Source organism: Protopterus annectens, chromosome 10.part0, assembly GCF_019279795.1.
Source record: "Protopterus annectens isolate FY-2018-M chromosome 10.part0, PAN1.0, whole genome shotgun sequence".
Lineage (NCBI taxonomy): Eukaryota > Metazoa > Chordata > Ceratodontiformes > Protopteridae > Protopterus > Protopterus annectens.
In genome coordinates, this window is record NC_056744.1 from 1,721,541,237 (window position 1) to 1,721,556,012 (window position 14,776).

Sequence of the window (14,776 nt, forward strand, 5' to 3'; positions counted from 1 at the left end):
CCTGGCATTTAGTAATGTGAAAGAACATTGGAATATATGTTGAGAAAAAACAATAGCTCAGTACTTTGCAGTAGGTTTCCAGTAATTAAAGTACTACATTAAGTGGAATATATTTTATAATAAATTAAAGTCACTTTAAATTATTTATTTATTTTTTTATAAATAGTTGTGAATTAGCTTAGCTTAGTTCACAAAAAGGTTTGGTGATGAAATGACTTTATCTTTGTCATGTACTTGAATTGAATTTCCCTAAAATGTTATGATTAATTAACTTGACTAAATATATGTTGAGTTTGCAAATACATGGATTAAAAACAACTGTTTAAAAGCACAAATGTTCAGTCTTCTATAATCAACAAGCTCTGTGAGAACTGCTACACTGCCCCTTTAAATAGAGGCGGTCACTTCCTTGTACTTTCTACTTCCTGTGTTCTGAAAATGAAATAAAAAAGACAGTTGTTACAAACATAGCCCGAATACAGGCTGAGGTTTGGACTGGGATATAACAGGTAATTTTACTGTTATTTTATCTGGAAACCCCATTGATTTTGGATTGTGGGCAGCAGATTGTCACTGTCTGCATTAACAGGGTTTTGTACAGGACAGCAAAACCCTCCTGTCTTAAATGCAGACAAGAACTTCCAAAGAGAGGCACATGGTGAATTTACTTCTGCCTGATATGGATCAGAGCTTCCAGAGACTGAAACTGCAGTATATACAACAGGAAACAAACTGCAGGGAGAAAGAAGAGATGCAGAATCTGTGTGCTACAGATGGGAGAATGGAGCAGTGCTGTGGGGAGCACAGACGGAGACTGGAGTTGTTCTGCCAGGAAGATGAGGCCTTTGTTTGTGTCCTGTGTGTTCCCAAACATTCCAAACACAGTTTTGTGTTACTGAATGAAGCAGTCAGTGTGTATAAGGTAAGGGACACTGCCTGATGACATGTTTCCTGTGTACGATATATTAATATGCTTTTCTCCTGTATTTTTATCTTAGCAAATTTGTGTCACTTGTTAATGAGATAGTGATTGTATGTATAAAATTCCATGTTTTCAGGCACAAGCTGTGAAATTCAACAACTGAGAGGCTTAATTACTATGGGTTCTGTAGTCCCTTACAGTTTTCATATAGTGAAAAAAACTATTTTGCCCTAAAAAGAGAGCTGTTAACATCACAAAAGTTTGCTGTTAGCTGTCAAATAGCATTATACTGTTACATAAGGACTGAAATTAGGGAAGAAAGATTCACTGGATGCAGATATACCAAGGCAACACGAATTTATAGCAGGAAAGTTATGTCAGACAAATGAAAGCAGGCCTTTGGCTGGATAACCAGCGCCTCTCAAAGTGGAGAGTCTCCAAACCTGGCTTTGTATTAGAAACGTACCTTGGAGGATGTGCAGTAGCAATTCCCGCCCACCATCCAGCAATCGGTGAAAGTTAAGTAATATTCATGCTGATGGTGGCATGAATATTCATTATCTATTCATAGTTTGCCCTTTTCCTCAATGTATTGCGATCTTAGAGTTGGTAAATTTAATTTGCAGGGGGGGGTGCGGTGGAGCCCCCCACCATGGGAAGTAAAAATATACTTGCACACTGAAATCTGCATGACTGTCAATCATACATCGTTTCCATACCAAGACACGCCTGTTTCACTTGTTAATCACTAAAGATACCCCTCCCCCACCCCCACTTCTGCACAGACCAGTCTGCGAGATACGTTTCTTCTAATACAAAGCCCCAAACTCTAGCAAGGGATATGATGTGGATCCATGCAAGTACTGTGAATGTTTATAACACAACCCTGCCCAAGTCTGTCTTTTACACAATGGTCACCCACTCAGTACCTGACCCAGAGCTATCAGCAGTGTCTGTATTGTAAACAGTTCTAACATCTTTTATACAGTGATATTATGCATTCATTTTACTATTATTCCAATATTATTGATAATGTTTATACGTTGTATATAGGAAAAATACAGCTGTGCCACAATTAATTGTGAGATATCTAAAACAGCTACTTGGCATATGTTTTCTTCCTTATTTGGGTTTTATATGATGATAGGATCATAGGATATTACTAGGCTATCGACCTGGAGGACATTTTAAACCTAGCCATTTCATCCCAATGTAATACCATAGAAATGCTAGTCAGTATCCAAGATTGCATTTAGTGATGACTGCCCATGTCGAGGAGAGTTGTGGACTCTATTCCCGGTAAAAATGTACAGTGCCCCATCAACTCGCCCAGGTTCCTCTTGAACAGTGTCATAGAGGTGCTGTGTTTCACAGGAATTGGTAACCGGTTCCAAAGACACGGCAGTCGCTGGGAGACAAATCTGTCCCTCCAGCATATTCATTTTAAGTCGCAGGCTGTATTTAGGTCCCTGGAACGGGTAGCCCTAGTCCCATTTGATTTACAGATATGCAGCAAGTTCATTAGGTTTGGGTCTTGAATTGCTCTGTAGGCCAGGCATAAGTCTTCCCTATTGATTTACAGATATGCAGCAAGTTCATTAGGTTTGGGTCTTGAATTGCTCTGTAGGCCAGGCATAAGTCTTTCCTAAGAAGTCTATATGATATGGAGTATAGTGACAGGGACTTTAGTCAGTCTGTGTAAGGCACATGCTGGACCCCCTTGATCTTCTCTGTTAGAAACCTATGAGGTCTCTCTAATTGCTGTAGATGCGTAGTACGGCACATACCAGCAGGACATAGCATACCTAAACCTAGCAAAGGCTTTCAATTATGGGGTGGATAAGTGCTGAGTATAGATGGGGTTATAATTTCTTTCACTCTTGAGGTGATGCCTTTACTAATCAAGTGTGCTCAGTAGAAAACTTTCCTTACTACAGTAGACACATGGTGGTTGAAGTTAAGGTCACAGTCAACATGTGATCCCAGGTCCATTACAACTTCAGGGGTACGTAGGGTATTGTTGTTCATTTGATAGTGTGAGGGGGCATTGTTTGTGCTGAAGGGAATGATGATACATTTCTTTGCATTCAGTTTGAGACCGTGACTAATACACCAGTCGTTGGTATGTGTGAGATCCTTCTGGAATATACTACCATCATTTGGGGATTTAGTGATCGCACCTAATTTGCAGTCATCTGCAAACTTGGTCAGCCACAACCCCATAATTTTGACCTGAACTTCTAAGAAATATATACCAAACAGTAGGGGGCTCAGCACTGACCCCTATGGCACCCCACTGGTAACAGGTCTGCTGGTTGATGTGGAGTCACCCACTTTGATATTGTGTGCCCAGTTTGTGAGCCATTTGGTAACCCATCTTACAATGAAGGGGTTTACATACTATGTTTATCAGTAATGCCTGAATGTAGGATTGTGTTGAAAGCCTTTGCTTGGTTTAGGTATGTTATGTGCACAGATTTGCCCTCGTCGATGGCCTTGGTCACATTTTAAAAGAAATCCACCAGATTTAACAGGCAGTATCTGCTCTTTACGAACCCGAATTGGGTAGGATCCAGGGTTTGGAGGTCACCTATGTCTTTATTTATGAGGTCCATAATGATATGTTCCATGTCCTTACAGATGAGACTGGTTAGGCTTATGGGTCTGTAATTCCCCGGGTCTGTTGCTGGGCCACCGTTATGGAGAGCAGTAACTGTTGCTATTCTCCATTCCACAGGAACAAAGCCTGTGGTTAGGCTATGATTGAAAAGGGTACTTAGTGGTCATGCTAGTTCATGTTTTAGGCTGTTTAGAAGACAGCTTGGGATGTTGTCTGGTCCCATAGAGTCTGTGTTTTTGGTCTTGGACAAGGCTTTGAGGACCTGCTCTTCAGAAATGTGTGGGGGTGGAGTCTGAGGGAAATTTTGTTGTAAGTTAGGAGGGGATAAGTCTACTAGCAGGTTTGCTATATCTGTGGGGTCAGTGTATGTAATGCCTTTGGCCACTAGTTCTGTACATGCTTAGGTCCTACCCTTTAGGTTATGTACATCGCTGTAAAAGGCCTTATGGTTACCATTGGCTGTACTTGCTAAGTTTCTCTCAAAGGAGCCGTTAGAGGATTTGAAAAGTTGTCTTATTTGCCTGTTGAAGCCAAGGAGGGTGCTTTTCCATTGTTTGTTCCTTGCCTTTGTTTTTTGGACAGCAACTTTTTGCATTTATTGTAAGGTTTGTTGTTGCTGGATGTCCACCATGGCAGCATGTTTTTACTTGGGGCTCTGGCTTTGATTCTTTCTGGTAAGGCAATTTTATACACTTATGCAAGTGATTGTACAGGGCTTTAGTGTAAGCTTTAGTGTAGTTACCACTTCCAGCTTGGGGTGGAGATTGAAATGCATTTATACCTTCACCTAAGAGGGTATAGTTTGCCTTGGTGAAGTTTTTTTAAGTCTAATTTCACCCTTTGTGAGTTTTGATGTTAGTGCCAGCTCAAAGGTTAACTGATTTGTGGTCCGTTTTAACTTATGAGGGTCCAACAGTTGTGGCAGTGCATTTGTTTCACTTTTTGGTCTGGACTAGATCCAGAATGTGTGTTCCCTTGTTGGGCATTTGAATTAATAAAGTCCAGGAACTTTTGCTCTACTGAGTTAGGGCTAGTGTAGGTTTCCCAGTTGATGGTGGGATAATTGACATCCCACATAACCAGTGTGTTTGGTAAAATTTGGATTGTCTCCAGTTTTGTCAAGTAGGCTTCATGGGCATTGTGAACCATGGAGGGGGATCTATGACTGGCTATGACTTGAAACCTGGACCTGGACTAACTCCATGGAGTTGTCCAGTCTGACTAAATGGGAGGTGACTTTATCTCTAATGTAGATTGAAACACTGCCGCCTTTGTTTTTCACAGATTCATTTTTCAGTCTAAAGATGTGGACGGTATTGTTGCAGTGTAAGGCCAGGATACTCTCTGAGGCCTTGAACCAGGTTTCTGTGACTGCACAGACATCTACATCTTCTAGTGATGGAAGTGCATCCAGGGAGTGCAGTTTTTGGTTTAAGCGCCTAGCATTTAGCCGCTTGACCCTTATTTTGTTCTGATTGGTTAACTTCACATCGGTAATGTTGTTTTCGAGACCTTGCCTAAAAAAAGCACTATGGGGGAGGCAAGAGCCTTTGCCAGCTGCCAAAAGCCTGGAAGTGCCAGGTGCAAATCATCTCTGGCAAAGCAACGAGGTTTGTTGACCATGGCTTCCCAGACTGACAGGAAATGAATCCCCTTTGCATGACACCAAAAACTGAGCAAATTATTGAAATCAATCATTTTTTGTTTATACTGTGGCATCATTCTAGGTGAGGGTAGTATGCTGTTCGAGGCTAGGGACATACCTGCTCTAGGACATATACTCAGAGAGCTCAACCACGTCTCTCTTCATATAGTCTAGTGAGGTATGTCTCAGCTCACTCACGCCAACATGTACTATGACAGAGTCATAACAGTACTTGTTGCTGAGAGACCTGAGTGCATGCGTGATCTGATGAATCCTAGCACCAAAAGGGCAGCTCACCATGACTTTCTCCTTGTCCAGTCTGGTGAGTGGGACATCTGTGTGTCTCACTATTGAGTCTCCAGTGACAAGAAAATTTGTTTTTTGAATGTTATGCCGTACTGGCTTGGTGGGTGAGGCACTGGTGTTGCTATGTGTCATGGGTGCTGTGGGGACTGTGTTAGTTTTAGCAGTCTTGTGTTTTGGAGGTGTCTGGTGTTTTGGTAAGTTTTTTGAGAGAACCTCCGGGTATGTGGAGTTATGTGTTTGATGCTTACTGTGTGTATGAGTAGTGGTATGTGTACAATTAGTGGTACTATGAACATATGTAGTGGTGGGTGAGTTGACAACCTTCCCTGTGTTACTGTTTTGAGTGAGGGAGAGCATGGATTCTTGGTGTAACTACATCTCTCGCACTCTGTACTAGAATGTGTTCTTAGTAGAGGATTGTCTGTGTACATGAGGCAGTTTGTACATTGCCTCAAGAGACCCAAGTCATCAAGGTTGGTGGGAGAAACAAAGGTAGTCCAACTGTCCATAATGCTAGGTTGAAGACTGTTGTCACTAGGGGTAGCTGTTCAGAATATCGATCACGGAGAAGCTCAGTGGATGAATATTTATGCCTGGGTTTTAGGGATAACTTGTTGAGTTTAATTGCTCAGCTTTGGCACACAACTGCATGGCAGTGAGCAGTACTGCGTGATGCGCAGACAAGCAGAAACCTGCTCAAATGCAGGGTCTAAATACCAGAAGCTAAGAACTTGAAACAAACTGTAAAAAGATTCAAAAGAACCACTGAGGATGCTTATTCCAAGCCCTAGACTGGCCTCTGTTTACCAGACATGTCTCAGTCACACAATTCTCAGACAATTGTGTTATATGATATTACAAAGTAATGAACTGTTTTTGAAATGTACATCAGTAGAATATTCATATTACAGCATGTTAAAGAGGCTTTCAATTAAACTCCCGGTGAGTTAAAAAGTAATGCAACAATTCCAATATTTCTGCTGATTTACAGTGGGAAGTCAGTATAACATCAGTTGTATCCAGCTGTGCTGCAAAATATGGCTGACATTTAGAATCACTTGCACATAGTGGTCTCTGCACTTTTTTTAAATGTGCATTACTGTAATACATTTTTAGGTGGTTCTCTGTTTTGATGTAATAAAAAAATGTTTGACAGATTAACTCAGGGTCAAGGCAACAATCAGTTAATGAGCTTTACCCTGTAGTTCTGGGTTTGAGTCCCTCAATTTCCTCTTGCAAACTGTGTGACTCTGGCAAGTCACTCGAATAGATGGTGTTAATGGGTTGAAAAGGGATACTTATGTCCAGTGAGCTTATGTGGTTGACAAAATAAAAATGTTTTCTGAAATATGCACTAGTATTCTGTTGAGGTTTCATAGATTACAAACTAAAACTATATGTAAAGACATGAAATTAGTATTTTTCCCACTAGACCCTGCTTAATTGCCCTACTACCTTCACCCATATAGTCCATTTGTTCCATCGGGGGGGGGGGGGGTTAGAACCAGGTATTGCCAGTGTATATGAGAATCTTGTGACTCATTTTTTCATGCTTGGAGTGCTTCATCAGCCCAAATATTCACGTATGGCAAGAGTGGAATGGTAGTGAGCAGGTCATCTTACCAGTCCAGTGGGTGGCCTATTTCATGTAGTGGAGAAGCCATCCCTTATTTGGTGGCTGTCCGAGCTTCTGCTTCTTGCTGCCAGCTGCAGGGACTAGTGTCTGTCCACGTTACACAAACCATGCCAAAAAATAAAATTTAATGCAAAGCTTTTGGGCTAACCAACCTTCATCAGTACATAAAATATTACATTTCCATCTTCACTTTTAAAAAATCACATGTCACAGCCAGCCTATCATCATTTAATAGCAACTACTACATTTAAAACAACAGTACCTAAAAATATAAAAATTATGTATAGAAGAAAATATAAAAGGCATTTAAATATTTAAATATTTAAGCAAATCTTTCTGCGGTACCGTAAAAATATTATAAAAACTATATATTTTCTCTTTGTCTTTTTACCAGCACAGGTTTCAGGCTAACACTATTGTTTAAACCTGGTTCAACATCTGCCTGAAGTCTAATAATCCATTCATATTCCTTAAACTCTGTGTTATTCATGTTGCCTCCTCTACTTCCAATAATCACTGTATCTATTCCTCTAAGCGTAAACCTATGGGTTCTATTATTCTCAGAAATATGATTACTAAGAGCATTAGTGGCCACACTTCTTCTAATCTCTGACTTATGCTGCACTATCTATTCTCTCAATCTCCTAGTGGTCTTACCTACATAAAATGATTTACATGATGTACATGTAGCTAGAAGTTGTGAAGGTATATATTTCATTGGTTACGGGATGTTTAAAAGTATCTGTTTCATCATAGATATCACTACAACTGCAATTATAGCATTTTTTTTGTCCTTGTCTTTCGTTGGACCTTTTCCTTAATCTCTCTAAAGTCCTTGTAACACAATTTTTGTTTTAGTGTTTCAGAATTTCTATAAGAAAATTGTGGTTTCTCTCCAACTATATTTTTAATCTCAGACATAGCCATTTAATATTGTCCAGTTTTTCTTAATTATATAACGTACATCCTTGGTATTAACATTAAATGTGGTGACATATCTAACTGTATTTTCTTTTCTATCTAGTGAATGTGTTGCTTGTAACATATTTGCACTAAAGATTGATTTATATCCATCTCGTCTCCCTCCAGCAACATCCTCATATATTTAATTTGCAACCTGACTAGAATAACGATTTCCTTTAAATTCCTGTACCATTTCTCTAGCCTGAATTATAAAATTATTCTCCTCGGTGTTGAGCTTACTCGCTCTTTTCAATTGTGCCCTCAGTAGTCCTTTAAAAGTATGTTGTGCATGCATACTATTTCTATTAATATATCTACAAACATTCACATTATTTTTATGTACGGTAGATTCTATCCGATCTTCTTTCTTATATAGTCGGATATCTAGAAACACTATACTTTCATCTGATGCTGACATTTTAAATTTTAAGCAGTTTGTGGAGCTATTTAAATATATAATGTAGTTCTCTAATTCTTCCATATTACTGTCCCATATCAAAAAACAATCATCCACAAATCTTCTATAAAACATAACTTTATTGTTCAGTTCATTCTCCTCACTAAAAATATAGTGTTTCTCCCACTGATATAGTACCAGATTAGCATATGTATTAACTACTGGGGTCCCCATCGCTACCCAGTCAGCTGTAAATACGGTACTTTATCAAAAATAAATACATTTTTTGTTAATATTATTTCTTATAATGTACATATATTCTCTATTTCCCTAGCTTGCATGTTAATTTCAATATTTAGGAAATTACGTATGGCCTCCACTCCATAGTCATTTGGAATCACTGTAAAGAGGGATGTGATATCAAGTGTCACAAACATTCAGCCTCTACCAGCATATCTGCCATACCATTCATATAAATCATACAAAAAAGCTGTTAGTATCCTTCAGTATACCAGGACATTTACATAAATATTTCCCTAATTTCATTTGTAGGTATTTTTAAATTGGTTCAGTTGACCATCCACCCCCTGAGACAGTAGGTCTCATGGTTGGATTGTCCAAACATTTATGTATCTTTGGGATCCCATATATTTGTGGGATTCTAGGGCACGGAACAGAAAGATAGTTAAATAAATCAATTGTTATATCATCACACAGTTGTAAATTGTATATTGCCATATTCACTTCTGAAATACATTTCCTAACTTCATCATAATTTATTTCTTTAAAAGTCGTCACATCACTCAATATTAACTTAAAAGTTTCTATGTACCTTTCCCTATCCATTATCACCACTGCACCTCCTTTATGTACTATCCTATCATCTTTTTCCAACATTCTTAGCGCTTTATATTCATCATATGACAGGTTATATGATTTTTTCCTATTCCCTTTAGAGTAAAGGGCTCTTAATTCTTTTTCGACAACATTCGAAAAGGCAGTTAAAATCGGACAAGTCAGTGGTGTGAATGTACTCAATTTTTTGCAAACTGGTGTTTCAGAAATCACATCTTTAAAATTAGTTTTAAACTTACATTTCTTACAAATAGTTTCATGTCTGTAATCGCCTCCATTATATTGTCAAATGAATTGGGTATAAATTTCAGTCCTTTACTTAAAAGTTCTATTTGAGATAGCGTTAATGCTACTGTTGAAAGATTTGCAGTACTTTTTATTATTTGAATCAGCGTCAGACCACTTTGTTGAAAAGCGCAGGACTGTTGCTTTTCCTTTTCACCCCAGCTGTTGTTTGTTGTATTTGCCGCTGTTGCGAACGGCCCCTCGGTGGTATTTTTTGTTGTGAGGCTATTTTCTCCAGTAGCTTTAGCTGAAAAGGTGAAAAGGGGGTTATTTCACCATGTGAAGCTTTATCCTTATCTACTGACAGATGCTGAAAAATATAATGTTCCTTCACTTTAGGACGTACCGCACTTTCTCCACAACCATTTCCTTGATTCACTAAAGGGGTTTCCTTCCTACTTGTAATTTATATTGAAGCTGTCTCTGCACGTTGATTGGGTGTTCTAGACAACTGAATCTGCATATCCACATTTTGATCTTTTTTCTTTTGAGTTAGTAACACCATTCTTTCAAAAAGCGATTTTGATTTTCATTTCTCGGCCAAGTGAAGATATGTCCATTCTTAAAATCATTAACATCTCATTGTAACTTGCGCTTTTTTTAGATTCCAGTTTAGCATCAAACAAGGGAAGACAATCTAACACTATTTGATAACATGTCACTAGAGTTTGAATAGCAAGGCATATTCAAAATGTCATTTTCTAGTTTCTGTTTCTTCCACAAGTTTCTTCTCTACTGGCTCAAAGAAGGTATTCATTAGTCTCATGTAGTCTGCACTCAATTTTAAATTGAGTTGCTTCCATTGTCCAAGAAGTTCTGAGTAAGTATTCACATATGAGGGCATTTTCAGTATTCTTAGCCCTTGCGGTACTACACCCAACTCCAAATAAGCTTGAAAGCTTAACCGCTGCCATTGGAGTTGTTTGTGCATTTGTGCTTTTTTTTTTCTCTAAAGTGTCTAGTGTCTTCTCAAATTCTTCTATTGCTTGGTCAGCGGTTCCCAAAGAAGAAGGTGCATTAAACACTAGTTGTAGTAATGGATTATTCTCTCTTTGTAAAAATCTTCTTACTGAACCATTCGGTTCTCTCACCCCAGTACTCTGCGTACCAGTTATGATGCTGGCTGATCAACTCTCCCTTAAAACTTGATGCTCACAATACTGTCCAAAATGCTCAATGCTCAAAGACCAATAAACAGTGCTGTGTAAAATGAAATCCAGATACACAAACCACGCCAAAAAATAAAATTTAATGCAAAGCTTTCGGGCTAACCACCCTTCATCAGTACATAAAATATTACATTTCCATTTTCACTTTTAAATAGGGAACAGTTAAAATCACATGTCACAGCCAGCCTATCATCATTTAATAGCAACTACTACATTTAAAACAACAGTACCTAAAAATATAAAAATGTTTTTTGCAGAAGACCGAGACCAAACGACCGAAAACGAAGGTGATCGACAAGGTAAAATCCCGACAGCCAAAAGACCGACATGGGCAACGTGTGAGCGCGACTCGGTATGTGTGCGATAGTGAGGGATTTAGGGTTAGGAAGCGGACAGGTAAGTGTGCGATAGTGAGGGATTTAGGGTTAGGGTGTGGGAAAGGTGAGTGTGCGGTAGTGTCGGACTTAGGGTTCGGGTAAGGTAAGTGTGTGATAGTGACGGACTGTAGTTTAGGGGTGGGTTAAGTGAGTTAGGGTGCGGGTAGGGTGAGTGTGCGATAGTGACAGGCTTTATGTTTTAGGGTGGGTTAAGTGAGTTAGGGTTAGGGTGCTGGTAGGATAAGTGTGCGATAGTGACTGACTTTAGGTTTAGGGGTGGGTTAAGTGAGTTAGGGTTAGGGTGCGGGTAGGGTAAGTGTGCAGTAGAGTCGGACCTTAGGGTTAGGGTTTGGGTTAAGGTTAGTGGATATGTAATTGTGTGTAATGTGTAGTTTACGTTTTGTGTGTCGGTGTAATGGTGTTCGGTTTTGTGAGTTGTCGGTATTGTGTGTTTTCGGTTGTTTGGTCTCGGTGTTTTGCGTGTCGGCGAACTGGCGTTTCGGTCAACCAAAGTAGACCCATATATTTATATATATATATATATATATATATATATATATATATATATATGTGTATATATATATATATATATATATATATATAAGAAAATATAAAAGGTATTTAAATATTTAAGCAAATCTTTCAGCAGTGGAGTGAAAATATTATAAAAACTACATATTTTCTCTGTGTCTTTTTACCAGCACAGGTTTCAGACTAACAGTATTATTTAAACCTGGTTCAACATCTGCCTGAAGTCTAATAATCCATTCATATTCCTTCAACTCTAATGTGTCATTCATGTCGCCTCCTCTGCTCCCCATAATCACTGTATCTATTCCTCTAAACTTAAACCTATGGGTGCTATCATTCTCAGAAATATGCTTATGCATATTGGGAACCGCTGACTAAACAATAGAAGAATTTGAGAAGGCACTAGACACTTTAGAGAAAAAAGCACAATGTACAAACAACTCCAATGGCGGCGGTTAAGCTTTCAAGCTTATTTTGAGTTGGGTGTAGTACCGTGAGGGCTAAGAATACTGAAAATGTCCTCCTATGTGAATACTTACTCAGAACTTCTTGGACAATGGCAGCAACTCAATTTAAAATTGAGTGCAGACTACATGAGACTAATGAATACCTTCTTTGAGCCAGTAGAGAAGAAACTTGTGGAAGAAATAGAGAAACTAAAGAATGACATTTTGAATATGCCTTGCTATTCAAACTCTAGCGGCATGTATCAAATAGTGTTAGATCGTCTGTACAGCCAGTAGAAGGATTATTGTCCAATCAAAATGTGGATATGCAGATTTAGTTGTCTACAACACCCAATCAACATACAGAGACAGTTTCAGTAGACTAAAACAATGTACAGCAACCAGTCCAGAAAACTGCCACCACGATGAACAACCAGCTCACAATAAGGTGCCACGTATTTCTAACGCCACAACTCTCTTTAACACGTTTTCATCAACCACGACTTCATCAGATAATACAATCAAACAGAACATGCCCTGCTTAAATACACCTTCAAATTAAAATAATTGGATAATAACTAAATCAGGTTGTCCAATTTAAACAAACAATAAGTGGTTAATCTTGTGCAAAACAAAGCAGGAATATAAGTTTAAAACCTGTAATTAAAACACTTTGTTATAAAATATTTTCCTCATACAGAATATGAGCCCATATATACAAATATATAAAATTAAAATACACATTCTGTGTAATTGATCAAAATGTTGTTAAAATAAACAGAATACAAAACTTTTTACTAATGGATATGAATTTTACCCCATTTACTCCTACCTATGCTATATGTATTTCCTTCAACATTATATCTATATAATTGAATGTAAATATAAAGTTGAATGTATACACTTGAATAAACCTAAACCAAAATAATGAGCAGTCCTGTACTTGAATAAAAATATATTATTATATTTTCCCTGCCTTAATTTTCAAATAGGGTGCAATAGAGATGAAATCATTAAGCCCAGGGAATTTGTTGGAATCCAAAAGGATCTGCCAGTGGGTCTCCCTATGGGCAAGCCTAGCTTCCCATGGTCCACCCCTAAGGTCCCTAGGAACAGATTCCAAGACAAAAAACATGAACTTAGCCCCCTCACAGGTTACGGTATGCCTGAATAATGCGTTTTTACAATTAGATTTCTGAATTTCATATTGATGTTCATAAATACGCCTTTTCAGCTGTCGTTCCGTCTTGCCTACATAAAATGCCTGGCAAGACTGGCAGACTGCCAGGTATACCACCCCATGGTATTACAGTTGTAAAACTTGTAAGACGTGATTTTTCTATTCCTACTCTCCAAATATATATACTCTGTGTCTGCTATGTACTTGCACTGAGGACACCTGCCACATTTAAATGTCCCTTTCCTCTGACCATTAAAAAATGACTGATGAACTTCTTGTTCCAAGGTCCTCTTGATATTAAAACCCCTTCTAAATACAGTTTTCACATTGTATTTAGAAGGGGTTTTAATATCAAGAGGACCTTGGAACAAGAAGTTCATCAGTCATTTTTTAATGGTCAGAGGAAAGGGACATTTAAATGTGGCAGGTGTCCTCAGTGCAAGTACATAGCAGACACAGAGTATATATATTTAGAGAGTAGGAATAGAAAAATCACGTCTTACAAGTTTTACAACTGTAATACCATGGGGGTGGTATACCTGGCAGTCTGCCAGTCTTGCCAGGCATTTTATGTAGGCAAGACGGAACGACAGCTGAAAAGGCGTATTTATGAACATCAATATGAAATTCAGAAATCTAATTGTAAAAACGCATTATTCAGGCATACCGTAACCTGTGAGGGAGCTAAGTTCATGTTTTTTGTTTTGGAATCTGTTCCTAGGGACCTTAGGGGTGGACCATGGGAAGCTAGGCTTGCCCATAGGGAGACCCACTGGCAGATCCTTTTGGATTCCAATAAATTCCCTGGGCTTAATGATTTCATTTTATTGCACCCTATTTGAAAATTAAGGCAGGGAAAATATAATAATATATTTTTATTCAAGTACAGGACTGCTCATTATTTTGGTTTAGGTTTATTCAAGTGTATACATTCAACTTTATATTTACATTCAATTATATATATATAATGTTGAAGGAAATACATATAGCATAGGTAGGAGTAAATGGGGTAAAATTCATATCCATTAGTAAAAAGTTTTGTATTCTGTTTATTTTAACAACATTTTGATCAATTACACAGAATGTGTATTTTAATTTTATATATTTGTATATATGGGCTCATATTCTGTATGAGGAAAATATTTTATAACAAAGTATTTTAATTACAGGTTTTAAACTTATATTCCTGCTTTGTTTTGCACAAGATTAACCACTTACTGTTTGTTTAAATTGGACAACCTGATTTAGTTATTATCCAATTATTTTAATTGGAAGGTGTATTTAAGCAGGGCATGTTCTGTTTGATTTTATTATCTGATGAAGTCGTGGTTGATGAAAACGTGTTAAAGAGAGTTGTGGCGTTAGAAATACGTGGTACCTTATTGTGAGCTGGTTGTTCATCGTGGTGGCAGTTTTCTGGACTGGTTGCTGTACATTGTTTTAG

At 38.1% G+C, this 14,776-nt stretch overlaps 1 protein-coding gene across 1 annotated transcript in view; it reads left to right on the forward strand.

Annotated features, from left to right (window-relative positions):
- Positions 1–439: 439 nt before the first annotated feature.
- LOC122813959 (zinc-binding protein A33-like) overlaps positions 440–14,776 on the forward strand; it is a 44,225-nt gene continuing 29,888 nt past the window's right edge. The window contains exon 1 of the mRNA XM_044086506.1: positions 440–922. Coding sequence (XP_043942441.1) covers positions 626–922 — 297 coding nt within the window. The 5' untranslated portion in view covers positions 440–625. The remainder of the gene's footprint in view (positions 923–14,776) is intronic.